Source organism: Diplodia seriata (assembly GCF_021436955.1).
Source record: "Diplodia seriata strain FDS-637 chromosome Unknown scaffold_11, whole genome shotgun sequence".
NCBI lineage: Eukaryota > Fungi > Ascomycota > Dothideomycetes > Botryosphaeriales > Botryosphaeriaceae > Diplodia > Diplodia seriata.
Window position 1 is genome coordinate 486,545 of NW_027117318.1, and position 21,583 is coordinate 508,127.

Consider the following 21,583-nt stretch of genomic DNA (forward strand, 5'->3'; position numbering starts at 1 on the left):
TGCGCCGCCAGGGCCAGGGCAGTCCCGGCGCTTTGCTCAAACAAGCAACCGGCCATTGGCCCCCGGCGCAAACACTCACGTCACCGGCGTCCGCAAACCACCGCCGTCTCATCACCACCGCAAACTTAACCAGCCCAGCATGACAACCTTCGTCCCCGCGCTGACCCTGCCCGCCGCCGTCTTCGAGCGGCCCGCCGCCGCCATCCTGCTGCCCGTTGTTGCCGGCGCCGGAATTGGCTACCTCACACGTCGTATGTCGCACATCTGCTGCCCCCGCCGCGGCCAGCCGCTGATCCCGCTCCAGCCCAGACGGACAGCACGTATGACAAACTGAAGCGACCAAAGGGCCGTCCGCCCGCGTGGCTCTTCGGCCCTGTCTGGACTCTGCTCTATGCCGGCATGGGCTATGCCTCCTATCGGGCCTGGGCCGCTGGCCTGACCTCGCTCGACCCCGTCAAGGCTGATGCGGCGAAGGTAGTCTCTCCATGCTCTTCTGGCTTGTATCCAACATCCTGCTGACTCAACTGCGTTCAATGCAGCAAGGCGCGACTCTCTACACCATCCAGCTTGGCTTGAACTTGCTTTGGATGCCTCTCTTCTTTGGCTTTGGTCGTCCTCTTGCCGCCACTGTTGACATCGTTGCTTTGACCGGCACTGTCGGCTGCCTCGCTTACACCTGGAGCCAGGTTGACCAGACAAGCGCCTGGCTCATGGCTCCCTACCTTGCATGGCTGAGCTTCGCCACCTACCTGAGCGTAAGTTTCGACTAGAGTTTGAGTGCCACCGTGCACGTCTTGCTAACCGTGCCCAAGGCTGGCTTCGGCTACCTCAACAACTGGTCCTTCAAAGACCTCGACAAGACTGACAAGTCCGAATAATTCTGTCGCCACCCCGTCGCATTGGTTCGCCCAAGAGCACGTGGTACATCGCCCCCCAAATTCTCAGGGCAGGATCTAGTCCAGCAGTGTGCACTTGCACAGAAACCAGAATTCATCTGCCTTATAGAACAATCCTACATAGGGTAGGTGGTTGAATGCAAGGTCCGGATATAAATGTAAGTTTTAAATTCATGCATTTGCATCTGGATCTTATATTCAACTATCTACCCAAATATTTTGTTTCGGAATCTGTGTGGAAGGTACATGGGGGTGTGCAATTTCTTTTCTCACCCGCCGTGGTGCTATGGCAGGCTTTTCTCTGAAGGTCGCTACTCATCGATACAATAACAACATGTTCTGGGTTGCCACAGAGTTCCGCGCCGCAGAGGTGCGACTAGGTGAGCGTTAGTTTACCTCCATGTGAACGAGTTAAGATTCGGTCAAACTTGCTTGAGTCATCTTGGTAGGCGTCGACGAGGTGGACTACGAGCAACGTCGAGATAGAGTAAGTAAGCTTTATTTAGGCTATAAACACTCAAAAACTTCCTCCTACTACAAAAGAATCGAGCTGCCCCATCATCACACCTGCTTAGTAATAACAGAAAGCTCAATTGTGCTTTGGCCATTCATAAGAACGGTGGCCAGTAATAGTAACCGGAGCCGACTTAACCGGATCATTGTACCGAAAGCCCACGTAACCACTCATTTTCAAGGCTGGTACATAAAACTCGGTCCATAATCGAGACTCGAGGATACATCCTCGAGAGGTGTCAATAGCGAGCTTAAGGTCATCCAACGGAACGGAGGGGACGGCGGTATTGGCGTTGTACACGAGCGACTGACGAAGGCGGTTTGCGAGGTCTGTAGATGACGATGAAGATCAACACCACAGCTCATACGCGTATCCGGGCTTACAACTGTTGAACGGTAATCTAATCCAGCAGTATGTCTACTATAAATTAAACGATTAATATTGGAAGCCGAACCAGCCCCTGTCTGCGTGCAATTTTCTTCTCTCCCGATACCTGTTTCCAAACGCCCTGAAGAGACCCCGGTCATTCTATTTGCGGGCACAATTGATCGCTACAACTGTACTATTGATTTAAGGAGTTGGAAATTTCAGCTTGTGTTCAATTTTTCTCGTCCTCTGGAGTGGCTGATACGTCGAATTCGGGCTGTGAGGGCTTGCGGCGCTGCAAGTAACCTGCTCCAGCCAGTGCGGCCAGGGTGTTAACAAAGGCGGCCCCGACAAGGCAGGCTCCTCCGAAGACCTGCATGCCCCGGTAGCTCCCATGGTTGTACTCGATCAGTGCTCCGGCGAGCGGGCTACCCGTCAGCGCGGCGATGCTGCCGATGCTCATCACCATGCCGACTCGGACGCCCATCTTCTTCAGGTCCGTGGTCAAGCCTGCCAGCGCCGCACCGAAAAGGCCTTGCAGCCCGGAGCCGAAGAAGCCGTAGAAGGCGGCCCAGATCATCAGTCCGGTCAGACTGTCCACCGCAGTCCAGCAGAACATGACGATGCCGGCGATGGCGGTCAAGAAGATGAAGGTGTTGAGGGACCCGAAAAAGCGATCGGCGAAGAGAGCAGGGAGAATCCGGCCGGCCACCGAGACGCCGTTCATGAGGTACAGCAGTGTCAAGGACTTGGAGGAAGGAATGTGGATGATTCCGTGCGCAAAAGAGTTCACCTGTGAGACCAATCAACCGCATGCTCTCCCGCAGACGCTCAAGCGGTTACTTACGTAGAAGAAAGCATTGTAGACGCTCCATAGCATGAGGAAGGTGCCTACGGTGAAAAGCGAATAAGCTGCGAATCGGTTAGCATGCAGGTTTAATGCTCGCGCGCGTGGGAGTACTTGCAAGGTTCTTTGAAAGACTGGAGGTCCAGGAACGGACCCGACTCTCTTGGATTGATCCTAGTGCGCGCCAGGGAGAGCACGACGGCATACAGACCCAGAACGATGAAACCCATGACCCTGACGGTCCAGCCGAAGCCCAGATGCGGCATGAGCTGCTGGAAAACCACGGGGAAGACGACGCCGCCGGTGCTGGAGCCGGCGAGCGAGAAGGCGAGGCCGACGGCGCGGCGCTTCACGAAGTAGGTGGAGATCAAGCTTATGGTGGGACACCAAACGAGGCCCATGCCCAGGCCGCCGCACACGCCCTGGGCCAGGAAGACCTGCCAGAAGCGGTTGCAGACGGAGGTCATCATGATGGCAATGACCTCGAGTATCATGCCGCAAAGGACGGTGGGGCGGTAGTGGCCAGCGTCGAAGAGGCGGCCGGAGAAGCCGGCCAGCAGGTTAATCATGAAGATCTGGATGGAGACGACCCACGACACAGTGGAGGCGGGCAGGTTGTACTCGGACACGTAGTAGGCTTGGAACAGACCCCATGAGTTCAGGTATCCCCAGGTGCAGAACAGAGTGAGGTGTCCAGCCAATACCTTTGATCGTTAGTTTTTATAGGGAGCGGGGCGCCAAGGTAGCTATAGATTGAGAGATTCAGACGGAGCCTGCCCAGACACAGCTCGAAGCAAACATACCTGCAGCCAGGCCTTCAGACCTCCGTCGGGCGGGGGCTCTTCCCGGTAGGTCGACGGCGTGATGAAGCGCTGCAGCGCATTTGCCGGGCGTGAGGCTGTGCGCTGCAGGTTCCCGGACTGATGTGTTTTGACTGTCCGGACGGGCTCGATGCAGTTCTCGTCCTCGGCTTTTTGGGTGGTGACCCGATTCAGCTCGGGCTCGGGAACGGTGGCGATATCCATGGTCAAACGAGCGGGTGGAGGAAGCTATGGGACTAGACAAAGGCAGCAATTTCAAACCGAGTCTGGAGCGCAGGACGGAGCGGGGCAGGAGTGCGGAGACGGTGCGTTTTTTAAAAAAGGAGAGTGGAAACTGCAGCGAGTGGCGGGTGGGGACTGATAGCACGAGAGCCATGGCGGTGGGCGGCGACATCGGCTTGGGTTGCCGATACAATTCGATTTCGGCTTTTGCAGCTTCGATTGTGCCTCTCCCATACGCCCGCCGTGCCTCCAGATGCACCTGCGCTCCGTTCCCGGCGGATGACTCACCGAGCCCGTCCTGATATGCACCGAGCAGTCGATACGAGAACGAGCGGTTTGATCTGCGTACGGGCGCTAGTTGGCCGCTCTTGGGCCGTGTGCCGCCGCGACTTGGTTTGCTTCACCGCGATTGGTCCTGCCATTTGCGTCATTTGTACCGGATCGCCTTTTCCAGCAAGTGGACTGCCGGTGAAGCGAGGAAATATCTTCTTCATTTCGTCCGGTCTCGTCACCTCACCTCACCTTCTCAGCGAGGCCTGCTGTCGGGTTTCGACCGGAATTTTCTAGATGGCCGTTAGCGGAGCCACAGTCCCCATCATGCCGCTTTACAATTCGAATCGGACAGAGAATCCTACAATCCATAGTGGCTTCCAAAGCGTGAACCAAGGCCACTGATTTTACCCAAGCAGCCTCAGCTCCATAACGACGTGAGTAACGATAGTCAGTCTTCGTTCGAAGTGAGCGACCATTTTCAATCTCTCCCGGGAGCCTTGTACCTGAGATTTGGCAGGAGCGACCTGTGGAGAGCATGGACAAGCTTTTAGGTGGGTTGAGGAGTGGGGATCCAGCCATGCGCTGATCGGCGACGGCAGCCACAGCGCCCTCGACACGACGGCCCAAGCCCTCGACGCGAAGGCCCAAGTCCCCGAGACGGTGCCAAGCAGCACGCCCACAGTACTACACTGTTGCTTTATAGTCTTGCAACGGCCATCTCTGGATTGCTACGACTCGATGACAGATGTGGGGAAGAGCTTAACATGCTGTGTCTGGGATTGCACCGATCCTTCTTCCCGCCCCTGCATCACATCACTCAGGCACACCCTCTTGCCGTCTCATCTCGTTTCAAGCCACTGGCCAAACGTTGGTTGCCGTTGGTTTCCGGTCGACACTGGCAAATCCAAGCATTTAGCAGCCGTCACTTGCCGGCTGTTTTAGACATACAGCGCCTCAAAACCCCAAGTTTGCGCTATCTCGACCGTTTCAGCCCCGAAATCTTGCATGGCAAGTTAGAGGCATTCCACTCAATTTCAATGCAAACCGGAATCCAATGCTCAAGTCAACAACTCCAATGCAGTCATGCTCACATTTCATTAATACGTAGTCCCAACCATCCCAACCTGGCCGTCCAGCGACATCAAGCTCCCTCCTCCCATCTACTCCTCGGCGTGCGTACGCAGACGGAGTTTGCCAAGGATGTCCGCCCGGTGCCAGTAGCTGCGGTACATCTTGCCCCAGACGAAGACGGCGGGGGTGGTGAGAATGATGACGGTCGTGATGATGGACAGGGTGTAGAAGACCTGGCCCACGCCCGCCGTCTCGGTCCAGTTGTTGACGAAGTAGCTGAAGCTGTAGAAGACGAAGGCCTTGAACGCCGCGCTCAGCACGAATATCTCCGACGCCATCTCCTTGTACGCATCCACGCCGTACGCCGCCGTCGACGTCGCCACGACGATGACGCCGATGACGTCGAGGCCGTGCGCGCTGGCCGTCGCCCAGAAGCTGACGCCGTTCTGCGCGAGGTATCCGAAGAGCAGCGCGCCCAGCGGCATCAGGAAGCCGCCGATCATGCTCAGCAGCCGGTACTCGGGCTCGTACACGCCCCCGTTCTTCCGGCACGCCCATCGCACCAGGGGGTCGCCGATCGCCGCCATGAGCACGGCCGAGAGCAGCCCGCCGACGAACGGCCCCATGGACAGGAAACCCACGCCCGTCGGACTCAGTCCGTACGGCGCCTCGGAGAAGACCTGCGGCAGGATGATCGACTGCACCACCACCAGCGCCACCGCGCCGCCGCTGGAGATGACGGACCAAAGCACCGGCAGGTTGGTGCAGATGGCGAACGGCGTCAGGAGCAGCTGGAAGAAGTTGTCGTTTGAATAGGTGCCGGTGAAGATGGCCAGCTGCTGCTTGAACGTCTTCTTGGGCGGCACCATGGTGGAACCGATTTCGATTGTCTCGAAGACGCTGCCGTCCTTGCCCACCATCTCCGTGTCGCCCAGGTCGCTCCTCTTGTTGCGGATGTACTGCGTCTCGGGAACGAAGAAGAACAGCATCAGGGTCTCGATGCCGGTGAAGGGAATCTGCCAATGTCGTCAGCATCGGGGGGGTCGGGTGGCGGCTGGACCTTGCTCACCAGCATGTAGAACAAGTACTCCCAGCCCAGGTTCGCCGTGATCGGTCCCGCAATCACGGCCGTGAAGTTCGAGGTCGCGCCGAGGAGGAACTGCATGAGCGCCATGTAGAAGCCGCGCTCGTGCACGAAGTAGATGTCTCCGATCATCGAGATGGCAACGCTCTCGAACGCCGCCACGCTGCCGCCCTGGACGATCCTGCTAACTATCAAACCATCGAACGTGGTCCACGCAGCGCCCAGGACCGAGCCGGCGAATCCGAGAAATGCAGACACCAGCAGGACGGGACGCTTGCCCCATTTCCGCGACACAGCCGACACCAGCGGGAGCGAGCAGCCCACGACCAGCGATTCTGTCTCGCTGTCAGTTACAGGCCGGGCGGCTTCTTGGCAAGAGACTCACGATATCCGGTTGCGAGAGACACGTCCATTAGCGGACGCTTAAATTCTCCGGCAATGACAACAAGTCCGGGTGCCAGCATTGGTGCAATGACGGCGGAGAAGATGATGACTCCAAAGGCAACGATCGTGGTCATGACCAACTTCTTCGCCGGCGAGAAGTTCAGTGGGTCGTTTGGATCATCAGAGCTGTGCCCGTCATCAGTCCATGCCGCTTCGCAGTCCTTCCGAGGTTTTACTTACGGCTGCGGTACGAGCACGGTATCCGCGTGCCTGCCGGTCCCGTACTTGAGAGCCTCGTCCTTCTCCGAAGGGAACTCCTTTCCGCTGCTGTTGTCGAGAAACGCGGTGCCGGGCACGTCCAGTCGGCCCAGATGGCGGTCTTCGAGCACGTTCAGAAAGCCCATGTTGTCTGTGATTAAAGAAACGGGTATTAAAGAAAATAGTCAAAGATAGAACGACTTGCGCAGCTACAGGTGCCTGCCTGTAGACTGGAGAACAAATCTTGGGAGGGGAGAAAAGAAGGTAAGGTGCGGATGGCGAGGAACGAAGTCGGGCGGAAGCGCCTAATTGTAGTAGTGCTCGGCCCCACATCTTGTTGCCCTCCCTTTTTGTGACACACGTCGAAGACACCAAACGTTCTTGTCCTCCATCATGCTGGCCTGACCCGGGTGCTCTGCACGCAGCGCGTTGATACAGGCGCCGTCGCGCACCCCTACGTGCCACCAGGAACTGGGTGATTGGCGTCGATCATGGGCAGGGCGGCAGATCAGCACGCCAGAACGGTCGCGGTACTGCTCTTCGGCTCCCTACGCCAAGTCATTCCCTCTTCGAGACGCTGAGGAGACGGCCAGCTTCTTGGACTGCAGTGCCGATCCGGGATCTGCGGATGCTCTGACACGGTGGCTGTTGCGGAGTGGCTGCACGTCCCCATGTTACAGATCCCCCACACCATACTAATAAGTGCTCTGCAGCCCTACCTTGGCTGAGTCCAACACCACGGAATTGTGCGCACTTTGCTTACGAATGCCCATTCCATCGCTTGGCCAAGGAGCTTTGACTTTCGGATGCGCCGCAGATGCCATCGCATCGGTCTAGTCTTTCATGGCTAGTCAGCACTGTTCACTCTCAATTCCCCAACTGACCTGGGGCGCTCACCAAGGGGGGAGGCTGTGCAAGCCGCTCCACGCCTAGAAGAATGCACTCAAAATTTTCTCCCTCGACAGACAGAAACAGACGCTGCGGGAATTGCTAGTTGGCTCCTTACAGTCTAGGTGTCTCACTATCTGCCTAAAAGTGGCGAAACAAGTATTGATTGTATCCTCTTCTCCTGTTGTCGGGGCACCTTCTAACCGGACGAGAAGTTAAAGTTAAAAAATGGCAGAAGAAAGTAAGAAAAAGGAAAGGGCACCGCGGTTTTTCTCCCGCGGACATGCTTTGGGTATCAGAAACAGAGCGTTTGCAGCGGCCGCCTCCAAAAATCCTGTGTGCCTGCCAGCCAAATCTGTAGAAGATAAAAGGAACAAAAAGTACAACAAAAGGTGGAAGATGAACGAACTGTACATCCATCCAAGCGGTTTGGGGCTTCTTTGCAACGAAACAAAACATTACGTCTCAACGCCGGCATTTCAGACTCGTACATACACACGGATGGCGAAGGAGGGTGTTGGAGGGATATCCGACCTTGGAGGCGGTGGCTTCAAAGAGAGGGTTCGTTATTTTCCGGGCTTATCATGGCAATACATCTCAGGCACTGTCGTCGTCCTCCGCGGGCGTTCCGCTTCCGCTGCTGAAGTAGCTCTGGTCAATTTTGAGGATCCACTCGATCTTCTCGCGCTCACTCTTGGCTGCGAAGAGGAACGTGTTTTGTGGCGCGAACACGGCGAAGACGTTCATGTTATGCCGCTGCAACAGCCCAGCCAACTGCGGCTGATGATCTATCCGCGAGTTGGACAGGTTGATGGCATTCAACTCGTCGCCCTCGGGTACTGTGAAGATGTGCAGATACGGGCGGCGCAACTCCACAAACCGTCGCACCCACCGTGTGTTGGTGTCATCCGGCGTCATGAGATAGCCGCTCTTCAGCATCGTCGGGTTCTTTGGCACATAGCGCACTTCCGAAATCAACGTGGGCTTCGTCTCACCATTGGGCGGCGTGGCAAACGCGGCACCGCGCTCCGGCGGCTCGAGGTTCTCCTTCGTGAGAATGATCTCGCCAATGTCCTTTTTAGTCTGCCAAAGCGCAAGAACCTTGTTCAGAAGTTCTATCTGTCGGTCGTCCAGCTGGCCTTCATTCTCAAGGTAGGCATCACTGTTGGCAGTGAGCGCTCTCTGGCTGAGGATGCTCCGAGCCGTCTCAATCTCCGCGACTCTCCTGCGTCGCTTCCGCGTAGCAAGGAAGTCCTTCACGAGAGACACGCCGCGCGGAGTCCAGCCCGTCAGCAGTTCCTCGCCCTTGACGTAGTCGTGCTGGGTGCTCATCCTCCACAGATCCACGGCCCTCTTTGCCGAAACTGGTCTGATGGCGACAGAGAACATGCCCGTGGTTGAGTGTATGACGCGCTGGCCCTTGAACATGGCACTGAACATCGAAGTCGGGCGGATGTAGGTACGAGAGCGAATCTGCACGGAAACGTCCAAGGAGAAAGTCATAGGTTTCGCCAACTTGGCACACGCGACATCCCAGATGAGAGACACTTGGACCCTGTAGCGATCGGCGGTGGTGCGGTCGAGCATAAGAGACCCGTGCATGCTGGAATCCCAAAGTGCAATAAACGTCACGTTGCTTGTGCCGTCGGCATTGTCCTTGACAGTTGGCCGGGCCAGGAGCTTCATCGGCACCTGAGGCTGTGGAGAATCCGTCCCGGCGGTGCGGCCGCTTGCGTCGAGCAGTTTGACATGACCCACACGGATCGACGAGATATCTTGCCACTGGAGCATCTGCCCGGAGCTGTGTGTGAGATCGACAACGAACCGGCGCTGAATACCCTGGTGCAGTTGAAAAGCGCCCTGGTCGAGCGGCCCGGTCTGGATGACATCGACGGGTTTGTAGTTGCCATCCTCGGCCATTTCTTGCAGCTGCACCCTCGCAAAGATGTCATGGCGCTCTTCGGCATAGAATTCGGATTCTGGCAGCCGCGAGTTCAAGCGCTTCACCTTTGGCCTGGGTGCCGAGTCGCGCATGTCATCCCAGCTGAGGAGTTTGTCTAGATGCGTCGACGTGACCTTGGCGAAAATGGAAATTCGAAGAGACGCACTGCGGGGACTGTTGAGGGGCAAGCCCATGCTGTGCACACTCTCGAATTTGATTGGCCCTTCGTTGAAGCCCTTGATCATCTGCGTGGTAGTGGCGCCGCCTTCGTCGGAAATGCCGGGGAAAAACAGCTGTGCATGAACGTCAGTCCCTTCGCGTTCAGGGAAGCCAATCATGCGATGCATGACCACGTTGAACTTCAAAGTCGATGACGAAGCTTCCGCGAAGGATGGCTCCAGAGAGAGCCGCAATATGCCGACGACGCCCTCTGTGTAGGTGGATGTAACATCAATCGAGAAATCCTGGACGCGAGATTCGAAGACTGCAGCCAGAGGCACGTCTGCATCTCCGATCCGCGAGTACTCGGGTGAGCAGGGTTCGGTGAAGGGGTTTTCGAGACGGAAGTGCTGCATATACTCCGGCTTGTTCAGGTACTGGTGCATCTGACGCATTGCCCTGACGCGCCGTCGGAGCTTCTGCAAGGACCAAAGGTGGATGACGTGGTCCTTGAAGTCTACTACCCGGACGCCGATGCACGGTTTCGGCGTCGCCTCGAGGTCCTCGTCGTCCTCGCCGGGCACGCCATTGAGCACTAGGTCGTAGGAAGATGCAAACGTGTGGCCCACGTCGACAACACAGAACTGGAAGACGACGTGCTTGTCCATTTGTTGGCTCATGACTTGGGCTTCCTTCAGCAGTGCGGCATTCTGGAGTAGCGTTTCCGCCATGGCCACGTATCTGCGCTGTCGCCAGTGCGCGAACACGTTTCTCGCTCGCTCCGCCTCCTCCTTGGAGAGGAAGATGAACGCACTCTTCCCTTCGGACGTTGGTGAAGAGTACTCCTGTAGTTGTCTTTCGAAGCTTTCTTTCTGTCGTTGTAGTTCGTGCTGCATCTCCTCCTTGACTGCGCGGAGCTGCTCTTCCATTTTGACCTTGTGAACGCGGATGTCCTCAACCTCAACCGAGCTCCCTTCGGCATCCTTGAGTTGGTCTTCGTACTCGCCTCTACGCTTATCAAGCTGGGTTTGCATCTCTTCACGAGCAGCTCTGAGTCGCTCGTCCTCTTCTCCAAGCTGCGGAGTCCCAGGAATTGTCAATGCAGTGTCTAGGGAGAAGTTATCCACCGTGCTAGTTGAAGCGTACTTTTCCCTGATTGGAAAAGACCCGTCGGACTCTGCATCCTCCTCTCTTTCTGAAAACTTGCTCTCTGGCTTCGCTTTTCTCACCGCGCGCACGCGTTGAAGATCGTCGAACAAGACATCCAGCTCATCATCGGTCAGGTTGGAGATCTTCTGGTCAGGACCGAGGATTGCTGTCACTGCTTCACGTCGGGCGAAAGACCAATCGGTATCTCGGCTGTTCTTGTATGGAAGTGGCGAGCCTCCTCGTGGGCTTGGATCTTCGGACTGGCCTTGACTGGCAGTACTCCAAGTTCGAGAATGCGCTGGCCGCGAAGGAGTTCCAGCGGGTGAAGGCACTTGGCTCGTTGTCATCGAGTGGCGGAGAAGACTGCCCTGCACTTCCCTCTCAGCACGGGCTTCCTCAGGATGGTTGAACCGAAATATATGGAAGTCGCCCAGGATAATACGGTAACCGCTCCGGAGCCGCTTCGGCTCTTCGATGCGCAAGCCGTTGACCATGACCCCTGCATTAGGTTTGGGGACCACCGTTACCACGTTGTCCACATTTTCGAACGTACAGTGCTCGGGAAGGATCTTCGTTCCGTTGAGGCGGACTTCGGCGTTGTTCTGGGTGTCAACGTTGCCAACCAAGGTCGTGCCGGGTTTGAGGTTGTAGACCAGGCATTCGGCCAACAGCGGATCGTCGCTCAAATTGACCAGATGGGGCATCTTCTTGGGGGTGTGGAGTCCTACGAAGCCTTTCTCGATGCTGATACCCAGTTCTTCAAGCTTGGCCTCTCTCTCTTTGTGGATTTCCTCGGTCTTCGTCATCTTCTCCTCCCATGTTTGGTTTAGGTCCTTGAACAATTTTTCAGATTGACTCAGCTGCTCAGCAATCTCTGCCTTCGAAACCTTCTTGACAGATCCATCCGACGAAGTAATGGAGACGATTTGTTTCTCCAGCGGCGTATCCGGTGCATACTGCTCTTCCGGGGGGACGCTTACTCCCCCTCCTCCACCACCCCCTCCGCCACCGAGCTTTGAGCGGAGCTGGGCCAATTCCTCCTTGAGCTCGCGGATCATGCGAGCGTTCGGGTCCTCGTTAACAACAGCGTGGTTCTTGATGCGCTTGGCGGAGTCGGCATATCGCAGTGTCGATAGAGTTTCGTCGAAGTTGATATCTGCAGGGGAGATTGCAGCAATCATGGCCGTCATACTGTTTCCACCAAGTGAGTCTTTCAGAAGCCAAGTGAGAATCGAGTCTCGATAGGGAACCATCGAAGCAGCCTTCTTCTTGGCCTTCCCGGACGACAGGTCTGCCAAAGCCGCGATGACACGTCCCAAGGTCGACAAGGATCTGTTGATCTCAGCACCTTCCTTCAGACGCGCGCCGGTCGCTCCCGTAGATTGAGCACGTTCCGAACCGGCCAAATCCACCAGACTGATCTTCGCAACCTTTTCCGTATCCATGTTCGTCTCGTTGTCATGGCGCTTCTGGGTCAGGGTCAAGGTAAAGACAGCGTGCGATCGCGAAGAGGTCTCGTTCATGTTGGTAGCGGCAACCGTTCTGGCCTTGTTACCCTCGTCCATCAAGTTCTCGATCTCCACAAACGAGCGAACGACGAGCTTGGCCAGATCCTCGACATAGGGACCGGTAGACGGATGCTCGCGGACCTTTAGATTGCCCTTGTTGGCCGGATTCAGCAGGTCGCGGACGCGCTCGTTGTAGATCTCGAGATACGAGACCTCGACGGTGCAGTTGAGCGACGAGTCCTTTTGAATTTCCTCAATGCGCTCGAACATGCCCTTGCAGATGCGCGGAATAACACCATACTCCTCGCCATAGCCCATCATAGAGTACGATTTTCCTGAACCGGTCTGGCCGTAGGCGAAAATGCAGTTGTTGAATCCCTGGAATGCATTGTCAAGCAGCGGTCTACCGAGATCGTCGAACAGGTTGTCCTGGCCGGCATAGTTGGGCGCAGACTTGTCGAAGGACCAATAACTCTTGTCGAAGCCGAAGGTCTTGGGGCCCTCGACGGCGCCCTTGTTGCCTCCTTTGGATTTGGCGTCATGTCCTTTCGGGGGCGTCAGGACGGTCTGGGCGCCAGACATCTGCACGATACATTGTGCGTTGCGGTCCTTCTCTGCGCAAGCGTCAGCATGCTCTCCGGGCGGGTCGAGGGTGCGGTCGCACCTCTGCTGTTGAAGGGCCGGCAGCGCACAACGACTTTAATGTTCCCTCCGCCGGACGCCATGGTGAGTTGGGGGTCGCCGACAGCGCGGCGGGCGGCGCGTGGGTGCGGGCTGCGTGTGTGTGTTCAGTCGGGGTGGCGGTGCGGGACTATGGGGGCTTCATCGAGGGCGGCGGGGGGGAGACGCGGCGCGCGTGAACGGGGGCGTGAGTCGGTGGATGTTGACAGGCGGGAGTTATTAACAGGCCCTTGCGGATGGTTGGCAAGCCCGCTGCAGGGCTTCCCCGAAGCTCGATCCCAGGCCCGGCCGCCGACGCTTAGCCCAAAACACGGCCCAAAATAATTTCCACCCCTCTGCTTGCGCATCCCCCAGACAGCACCGACTCCCGTTGCTCATTTCACAGAGCCTCGGGCTCCGCGCACCGCTGCCCCTGCCCCGCGCCCATGTCTGACGACACCATGTTCCGCCCTCCCGTCAATCGGGCCATGCGCACCCTCGACCGCGGCTTCTTCCAGAAGACCTTCCCGCTCGCCGCCGCCCGCATCGCGAACAACAAGGACATTTCGCTGGTGCGCAAGGCCCTGGAGAAGAGCAAGGATGCGCTGTCGGCGCCCCGTCTGCAGTCTGTCCAGCGTGACCCGCTGCCCGAGCTGGCCTCGGCGGGCCGCAAGTGTGTGCTGCTGAGGCCGGGCGTCAAGCACGATGGTAGACGGCACTGTGCCCATGTTTGTGCCGAGCGCGTGCTGATGGGAGCAGGCAGACCCCTCCACCTGGTCGCCCACGCTGGCTGAGATCCAGAGCAACGAAACCGCCAGCGTCGTGCCGTACGACCTGCACCTAGACTACGACTACTGGACATATGGTGGGTGACTTGGCCCCGGTGGCAGTTTCTTGTGCTGATCCACCGCCAGACGAAATCTTGTCTGCCATCGTCCCGGAGGACAACCAGGAAGACGCCTATCCCAAGCGCTTCTCCCAGGTCGGACACATCCTCCACTTGAATCTGCGTGAATCCCACCAGCCCTACAAGAAGGTCATCGCCCAGGTCCTCAAGGACAAATCACACAAGGTTGAGACTGTGATCAGCAAGCTTGACAACGTGGGCGACGAGAGCGAGTTCCGCACCTTCTCCTACGAAGTGCTCCTCGGATCGCCAGACCTCAACGTCGAGCTCCACGAGGAGAACTGCACCTTCCGATTCGACTACGCCAAGGTCTACTGGAACAGCAGGCTGCAGGCGGAGCATCGGCGCATGGTCCAGGCGTTCAAGGAAGGAGAAGCCGTTTGCGACGTCATGGCTGGTGTCGGACCGTTCGCAGTTCCTGCAGGTAAGAAGCGCATCTTCACTTGGGCGAACGATTTGAATCCGGAGAGCTATGCATGCATGGTGGATGCAGTTGAAAGGAACAAGGTAAGATCGGCCCCCGGCGCCCCTGAACGCCCCTCGCAACTAATTCTGCCATAGGTTGGCCAATTCGTCCGCGCCTTCAACGCCGACGGCCACGCGTTCATCCGCGATGCCACTGCCGATCTCTTCAGATCGTCACATCGCGTCACAGTGAAGGCGGCGCCCGGTGGCTCGCGTCGTAAGGCTGGCGGAGAAAAGGCACCGGCAGCCGTGGATCCCAAATCGCTTGAACGGGACCTCACTCAGCCCCGCCTCTTTTCCCACTACGTCATGAACCTCCCCGCCAACGCCATCGACTTCCTGCCCTCTTTCATTGGGCTTTATACGCGCTCGCCAGTCAGCGAGGCTCTGGGAACAGCGGACCCTGCCACTCTTTTTGCTCCGCATACTGCCGTCCAGTTGCCTATGGTACACGTCTATTGCTTCGGTACCAAGAGCGACGACAATGGGGAGCAGCAGATTGATATCTGCAAGCGGATATCCGAGAAGCTGGAGTTCGAAATCACCCTTGAAACTCTAGATGGAGAGATCTACGACGTGCGAGACGTAGCACCGAACAAGAGGATGTTCTGTGCGAGTTTCCGCCTTCCTGCGGAAGTAGCCTTCCGCAAGCCTTAAGAAGCAAATGTTCCCCTCTTTGGCTGGATGCTTCCTGGGATGGCGGAGAGCCCGTTGTGCTAGCTTAGCGTTTAGGAATTGAAAAAAGCATCTCCGAGCATGATAGATAGAATGATATGCATACTAGTTGTTAGTCCATCTTGACTTAGGCTGCTTTCTTGTTTTCCGCTCGTGTATTGTTTGTTCTGCTGATGTCAAAATCACTGACAGCCCGAGCAACCATCCGCACGTGATTGTCCAGACTGCCCGTCCCGCTCCGCTCCGACGCCCGGGCGCGTTTTGTCATAGATTGCCGCCCTGCCCCTCGTTGCTGGTGACGCCGATTCTGCCCCGCTACACCTGGTACCCCACCACTCGCCGCGCGCACTCTACGTACAGTACACCCGCACAACAACACAAACGCCAATTCCTCCTTTCCACTTCTGCCACGCACTTTCCCCGGCAGAACACATCCATGGCCGACACCGAAGCAGCACCGCTTCCAGAGGCAAAGCAGGTCGTCTACTGCGGCGGTTCGTCTGCCCTGATTCACGCGATCCCCGCCCCGCTGCCTGAACGTACAGAAAGGCTGACAACAATCCACGCGCAGTCTGCACACTCCCCCCAGAAGTAGGTAGGAGACACAAAGCGGTCGATCCCGTACCGGAGCGAACAATCGGTCGACTGACACGCGACGGCGCGTAGTACTGTGAATTCGGCGGCACGACCAAGAAGTGTGAAGAATGGCTCCAGGAACACCACCCGGACATGCACGCGCGCCTCTACTCCGCAGGTATCCTCCCACCGCCCGAAGATCATCGGCAGCCCTCACAATGCTTGGGCGTTGCTCCAGTGATCGCACATCGCAACGCACGACGCACAATGGATGCTGACTCAACGGAATAGACGCGCTTGAAGCCAACATGTCCTCGCTCTCGGTCGAAGCCCAACAACGCGCCGAGAAGGACGCGAAGAAGAAGGCGGCCAAGGCCGAGTCGGCGGCGGCCAAGGAGGCCGAGCTGAAGGCACACTCCAAAGTCACGATCAAGCGCATCGAACGCAACAAGCGCAAGTACGTCACCGCCATCGTTGGCCTCGAGGCTTTCGGCCTTGAGCTCAAGAAGGTGGCCAAGGACCTCGGCAAGAAGTTCGCCACCGGCGCCTCCGTCACCAAGCTGCCCGCCGGCGGCGAGGAGATCACTCTGCAGGGCGACCTGAGCGACGATGTTGCGGAATTCCTCGTTGACAAGTACGAGGAGGTGCCTGAGGATAACGTCGAGTGTATCGAGGTTAAGAAGAAGAAGGCCGACAGCGGGGCGGTTTGAGATATCTGTGTGGATAAGGAACACATGCCACATTCGTGGGGAGTTGGTGATGTGGCGTTGACGGCGTGATGATGTGAGGCCAAGATCGTAAAGGCCTTCTCTGATGAGGTAGCGGAAGCGCGTCGTTCTATATCACATTTGGTGGCTCAGGCGGGTTGCTGGAGCCAGAGATCGGCTAAAAAAATAAAATGCCTTTGGAAATGGGCAACTGGCTGATGAGAAGCTAAACTCTATGAATGAACGAAACTTCGAATTCCTACATAGAGAATCAGAAGCCTTGCTTGGGTGAGCGCGGAAGCATTTCCGGTCTCACAATCTGGGATGTGATGTTTCGATAATGGATTCGACTACATCTGCGAGTACCAACACCAATACCAATCGCAATTGTGTCCCAACAACTGTTTTGGCCTTTTAACTATCATTTCGAGGGTCTTTTTCCCCCAGGATTTTGTCAAGAATTCAGAAGTATGGTCATCTTGAGTATTGGCGGAGAAAAGGAGGCTAACGAAGACTAGGCGTTGAAAAGATGCTTCCGACTAAGAAAATATCGTGCCAACTTGCCGGCGCAGTAGTGGGTATATGTATGTACAAAGCGCCGCAAGGCACCAAGAAAGTAAACTTCACGCTTTTGCAGCTTTTGGTTTGCAGATGTCCACCCCCGTCTTCCTTCTCTCATCCCGTCGACTTAATACATGCAAGGACAAAGAAAAAAAGGTAGGTGTGACTAGGCGCGACCAAGGTATCCAGGAAAGCAGAGAAATAACAGCACCGAGCGCCCTGCTATTCAACCAAAGACATCCGCGCGCAAAATGCGTATGAGAAAAAAATCCCATGCCATATAACAAGGGAGGAAGAAGAACAGGAGAAAAGGTATGAACCATGCTCGACCGCACAGGAAGGCGCTTATTACTTCGTCGTTACTCGTTACAGTCCTTTGGTGTTCCAGAGGAGTTCAATATTCACACCTCCTCAAGCAGATCCCGAATCTTTGCGTAAAAACTCCCGGGGTACTGTCTTATCTCCTCTTCGGTCGGCATCGGCTTGCTTTGATCTCTAAAGCGGTCGGCAACCCTCTGGATTATCTGGCCTAGAAGCGCCTCGGGGATTCTGAGATCATCGCCATTGTCAGGGCACAGGAACTCATCCCTTTCGCCGAGCATCTCGGCAATGGTGGGACGACGAGACGGATCGCGCTGGAGACAGCGCTTCAGCGTCTTTTTCAGGCCCGTTGGAATGCGCACATTGCCGAGACCGTGCGAGGGAAAGTCGATATCGACGTTGGGGTTGACGATGGCCATGACACGATGGATTTGGTTCGAGATGTGGGCGAAGGGTGGCCTGCCGTACACCATCTGGTACAGAATGCATCCAAGACTCCAAACATCGCTGGGCTTGCCCAGCTTCATGCAGCGGCCAAGTGACGAATCGCCGCCGGGCCCATGCCGGGCTGATGCATTTGCATCTTGCAGTGATTCCGGGGACATGTAGTTTGGGGTGCCGACGTGGGAATCTCGATGAACGTTTACGGTGTGGTCGACTTCAATAGCGTTGGCAATGCCAAAGTCGATGAGCTTGAGGCGTCCTTGGATCAAGAGAAAGTTTGCGGGCTTCAGATCCGAATGGACTATGTCGTAATCGTGAACAGATGCAACACACTCGAGCATCTCCTTCCAGTAGTAGCGCGTGAAAGAAAGATCCAGCCGGGCATCTTCCGGGTCAATCTTCATCCGCAAAATGCGGGCAAGGTCAGATTCGCCGATGTCCATTAGCTAAAACCTCAGTCAGTCGCTGCAATCCAGTAATTTGCCCGCTCTCGGGGAGCGTTTTGGAAAGAGCAGGGAGACTACTCACCACACTGAGAATCTGCTTTTCCTCATCCACCTCCCAGTCGAACAACCGAACAACCCTCTCCACACCTTCCAATTTTCTCAAGAGCTCGATCTCGCCCTTGTATCCCCGTACTGCGCTCTCGTCCGCATCTTCAAGCTTCACCCTTTTCAAGGCGAAAAGTTTGCCGTTTTCAGCCATGACTCGATAGACATCGGAGCTGCCGCCCTTTCCAATCCTCCCAACCTCCTGATATTGTTTGCCGTTGACCATGAAGGCCCTTCTACGCTTCTTCTGCTTTACCGTAGATGCACCGGCGGCAGAGGTGGCGGTCTCCAAAACCGACATCCTTGGGGGAGGGGGCGGAGCAGGACGATGGGGAGTATTTACGCTTACTGAAGCCAGGGGAACCGGCTTGTGTTCGCCTTTTGATGACGGTCTGACCGCAGGCTCCACCTTCATCACCGAGTCTTTCATGAAAGAAGAGTCCTTCATCACCGAGTCAACCTTCGTACTAGTGCTGGCCCTCATGGCCGACTCGGCCTGCATGGAAGAAGCAGCAAGGTTTTCTTGGTCATGGGACGGGCTAGTTATGCGGACGATTCTGGGGCTTCCGGCCCTGGGTGCCTGGGGGCTTCCGTTGGCCTGAGGGCTAGCAGCATGCGACGCATCCAAGACGGACTGCGGTTGATGCTGCTCATCCTCGCTCTGGGGCGTACGTCTAAGCCTACGCATAGGTGCTCCCCTCAGGGGCACCCTTTTGATGCGCAGCGACGGCGCAGGGGTGATGGTGTCCTGCATTGGAGTGTCTTCGGTGTGGCCGAGAGAATTCCGGGCGACGCGCAGCTTAGGGGCGCCATATTGTCTGATGGGAGAGCTAGGCGCGTCTTGGCCAAGGAGAGCGCGGGTGTAGGGGTTCAGCTTCATGGGCTGCTCGATCTCGTCTTCGGAGCTGTCGCCAATGTCGATGCGCTGCATCATGGGTGCATTGGCGCTGAATCCATGGGAGTGGCCTAGGATAGAGATGGGCGACTCGCGCCTGTGCTGCAGTGAGGTTCGCATTGAGGGCTGGCGGGACATGCGGCCGCCGTTGCTGTAGGAGGAGAGCGGAGTAGGCGAAGCTGCGGCCATGGCGTCGGGCGAGAGGCGACCGCAGAGGGTATGCGATGCTGGAGAGATCCCGGGGCGAGTGTCGATGGATGTAGCGAATGCCGAGTGTGTGCTACCGTTCCATAGGGAATGTTGGCGAGGTTGGCGAGATGGTGGGAGCGTCGCTGCGTGTTGATGGAGTTGAGGGCGTCAGGGCCGTGGGTGCGGACGGGACTGTTTGCGTCGCTGCTGCCACGGCAACCGCCTGAGCCTGTGCACGTGAGTTTTCAACCCGCCTATCGCTGCGCAATGACGCGTGCGACACGATATCGGATGCGATGGGCGACGTTTTGATGGATCTGGCCGGATGTCGACGGTGTTTCACCGTCTCCCGTCGCGTAATTTCGATTCTCCGTCTGGCCTGCGCCGCTATGATCACCACAAGCGCCTCAGGCACCCGAATGCCTACCGCCTTACCAGACGGCGCCATATTGTGATACATTGATGCATTGTTGCTACAGATTTACAGCAGTAGGATCCCAAATCATGCTGCCCAAACGCCCCGAGTTCAAGACAGCCGAGTCTACCATGCCGCCAGCGCCTTACCATGCTTTCCCCACCCAATCCTAGAGCTTGCTTTCTCTGCCGTCTTCGACCGCAATGGCAACAACGACGCAGATATCGTCCGGCTTTCCGCCATGCCAGTTCTCGCCTGGGTAGTACTTCTGCACCTCTTTTGCAAAGGGGCCGTCCCTCCTGGTGTTGAGGCTCGCCGCTTTGGCTTCTCCCGTCACTGCAAGCGCGAGCAGAGCCTGCAGCGTGTTGTTCTCCGACTTGCTCATGCCGCCCCTCTCCGTGAGGCTGCGCAGATGCGGGCTCACAACGAACTCCTCTCTGGCATCAATCCACCCGCCAAGCGCCGTCATGTTCTTCCCCACAATAGTGAGCACGTCCTGCGGGCTCAAATTATCCCAAACGCCATCGGTTGCGAATACGAGGACGTCTCCATGTTTCACTTTGTGGTTTGTGACCGCGGAGTCCTTGGGTGTCTCGGCATGCGCAACGGACCCTCCAAAGAGCTTCATCTGGGCAAGCATCTGCGCAGGGATCTTGGACATTTGGTACGGGGTATTGAAAGCATGCGTCTGCGGGGGCGAAAAGTAGCGCACGGCATTGAGTCCGAGATGGATGAAGCCCGAATCGCCCAGACTGTCGAGTTGTTAGCTTGTCATATAGTTGCTCCACGGGAGTACTCACTTGGCAACCTCGACTGAGCCGTCGGGTTCCGCTGCTGCAATGCATGCAGTGCTTCCTCCACCGATAATAGAATCGTCACTGGTCACGTTATCATAACCGATTTGGAGGAGATCCTTGGGATGCAGAGGCCCTTTGACAAAGCCCTCTGGATAGCCATTGGCAGCTACCGCCATGTAGTCGCAAATGCCGTGAGCATAGTCCGCCGGGTCCACGCCAGACTCGGTCCAGCCGCCAACTCCGTCCGCGACTCCGAAAGCAACCGCGCCGGTATCGCCGATCTGGTTCACGAAGAACGAGTCTTGTCCACTAGCCGGTCGCTTGTGCCCGCCCTTCTTCGTCAACCTGACGAAAGGATTGTGGTTGAAGAGGTTGTACTCGGGATTGAACTGGTGGCCTTTTGCAGAATACGATGCAGATATCTGGTAGGCGAACTTAGGCATCTGGGAGCCGTTGCGGGCAGTCGCGCTGTAGGGCCGGGAGGCGGGCGCAGTCGAGGCAAGCCAGGAAGATAGGCGCGGTGCCCTCGCAAGACTAGCGTTGCATAGCGACAATTGCGTACAGGAAGTTAAGCCGGCTCCAGCAGCTTGAGAGAGCTTGGTTTGCAGAACAAGGCGGGGACCAGTGAAGCTCATCGCAATCGCAGCTAAGAGGACGAGGAAGGAGATAAGAAAGCGAACGGCCGCACGCATGGGCGACCTGGGGACGAGCTTAAGCAGTGAGCATTACAGAGAAAAAAGTGGAAGCGACGTCAGAAGAGGCGAAGTGCGTGTAGAATTGTGTAGACAGGGTGGAAACGGTGTAAAGGTTTCATGGCGACCTGTAAGCTTCGATTTCATCAATGCGTTCCACGGACTACCAAATGGCGCCTTGGCAGCGGCGGCACAGCGGGGCGGACGGCGGAATGGGGGCCGTGCACGCTAGTGCAAGCGCGGCAGACCAGTCGCGCAGTTTACGCAGTCGCGGCATGGACTTTTGCGGCATGGACTCTTGCTGCCGGCGCGCCGCTTCACGACCACGCTCCCCGTCCTGCCCGCC

General features: G+C 56.9%; 9 protein-coding genes across 9 annotated transcripts; 3 read left to right on the top strand and 6 right to left on the bottom strand.

The window, feature by feature from the left end:
• Positions 1 to 139: 139 nt before the first annotated feature.
• SLS55_009865 (uncharacterized protein) lies at positions 140 to 878 on the top strand (the record flags this gene model as incomplete). Its single annotated transcript, XM_066781259.1, has 4 exons — positions 140 to 251; positions 305 to 474; positions 540 to 755; positions 813 to 878. The coding sequence occupies 4 exons, from the start codon at positions 140 to 142 to the stop codon at positions 876 to 878; spliced, it is 564 nt and encodes a 187-aa protein (XP_066628261.1).
• Positions 879 to 2,008: 1,130 nt separating this feature from the next.
• Positions 2,009 to 2,656, bottom strand: SLS55_009866 (uncharacterized protein; the record flags this gene model as incomplete). Its single annotated transcript, XM_066781260.1, has 2 exons — positions 2,009 to 2,569; positions 2,624 to 2,656. The coding sequence occupies 2 exons, from the start codon at positions 2,654 to 2,656 to the stop codon at positions 2,009 to 2,011; spliced, it is 594 nt and encodes a 197-aa protein (XP_066628262.1).
• A 56-nt stretch (positions 2,657 to 2,712) lies between these two features.
• On the bottom strand, positions 2,713 to 3,648 carry SLS55_009867 (uncharacterized protein; the record flags this gene model as incomplete). The annotated part of the gene is made up of 2 exons (XM_066781261.1): positions 2,713 to 3,327; positions 3,427 to 3,648. The coding sequence occupies 2 exons, from the start codon at positions 3,646 to 3,648 to the stop codon at positions 2,713 to 2,715; spliced, it is 837 nt and encodes a 278-aa protein (XP_066628263.1).
• A 1,451-nt stretch (positions 3,649 to 5,099) lies between these two features.
• SLS55_009868 (uncharacterized protein) lies at positions 5,100 to 6,882 on the bottom strand (the record flags this gene model as incomplete). Its single annotated transcript, XM_066781262.1, has 4 exons — positions 5,100 to 6,026; positions 6,080 to 6,429; positions 6,480 to 6,664; positions 6,719 to 6,882. 4 exons carry the CDS (start codon positions 6,880 to 6,882, stop codon positions 5,100 to 5,102), a joined length of 1,626 nt encoding a protein of 541 aa, XP_066628264.1.
• Positions 6,883 to 8,221: 1,339 nt separating this feature from the next.
• SLS55_009869 (uncharacterized protein) lies at positions 8,222 to 13,107 on the bottom strand (the record flags this gene model as incomplete). The annotated part of the gene is made up of 2 exons (XM_066781263.1): positions 8,222 to 12,996; positions 13,047 to 13,107. 2 exons carry the CDS (start codon positions 13,105 to 13,107, stop codon positions 8,222 to 8,224), a joined length of 4,836 nt encoding a protein of 1,611 aa, XP_066628265.1.
• Positions 13,108 to 13,488: 381 nt separating this feature from the next.
• On the top strand, positions 13,489 to 15,071 carry TRM5 (tRNA(m(1)G37)methyltransferase; the record flags this gene model as incomplete). The annotated part of the gene is made up of 4 exons (XM_066781264.1): positions 13,489 to 13,750; positions 13,806 to 13,907; positions 13,957 to 14,456; positions 14,511 to 15,071. 4 exons carry the CDS (start codon positions 13,489 to 13,491, stop codon positions 15,069 to 15,071), a joined length of 1,425 nt encoding a protein of 474 aa, XP_066628266.1.
• Positions 15,072 to 15,525: 454 nt separating this feature from the next.
• Positions 15,526 to 16,375, top strand: TMA22 (Translation machinery-associated protein 22; the record flags this gene model as incomplete). The annotated part of the gene is made up of 2 exons (XM_066781265.1): positions 15,526 to 15,583; positions 15,957 to 16,375. The coding sequence occupies 2 exons, from the start codon at positions 15,526 to 15,528 to the stop codon at positions 16,373 to 16,375; spliced, it is 477 nt and encodes a 158-aa protein (XP_066628267.1).
• Positions 16,376 to 17,334: 959 nt separating this feature from the next.
• On the bottom strand, positions 17,335 to 19,333 carry SLS55_009872 (uncharacterized protein; the record flags this gene model as incomplete). Its single annotated transcript, XM_066781266.1, has 2 exons — positions 17,335 to 18,144; positions 18,227 to 19,333. 2 exons carry the CDS (start codon positions 19,331 to 19,333, stop codon positions 17,335 to 17,337), a joined length of 1,917 nt encoding a protein of 638 aa, XP_066628268.1.
• A 584-nt stretch (positions 19,334 to 19,917) lies between these two features.
• Positions 19,918 to 20,988, bottom strand: PTC7 (Protein phosphatase 2C 7; the record flags this gene model as incomplete). Its single annotated transcript, XM_066781267.1, has 2 exons — positions 19,918 to 20,500; positions 20,549 to 20,988. 2 exons carry the CDS (start codon positions 20,986 to 20,988, stop codon positions 19,918 to 19,920), a joined length of 1,023 nt encoding a protein of 340 aa, XP_066628269.1.
• Between the last annotated feature and the right edge of the window lie 595 nt (positions 20,989 to 21,583).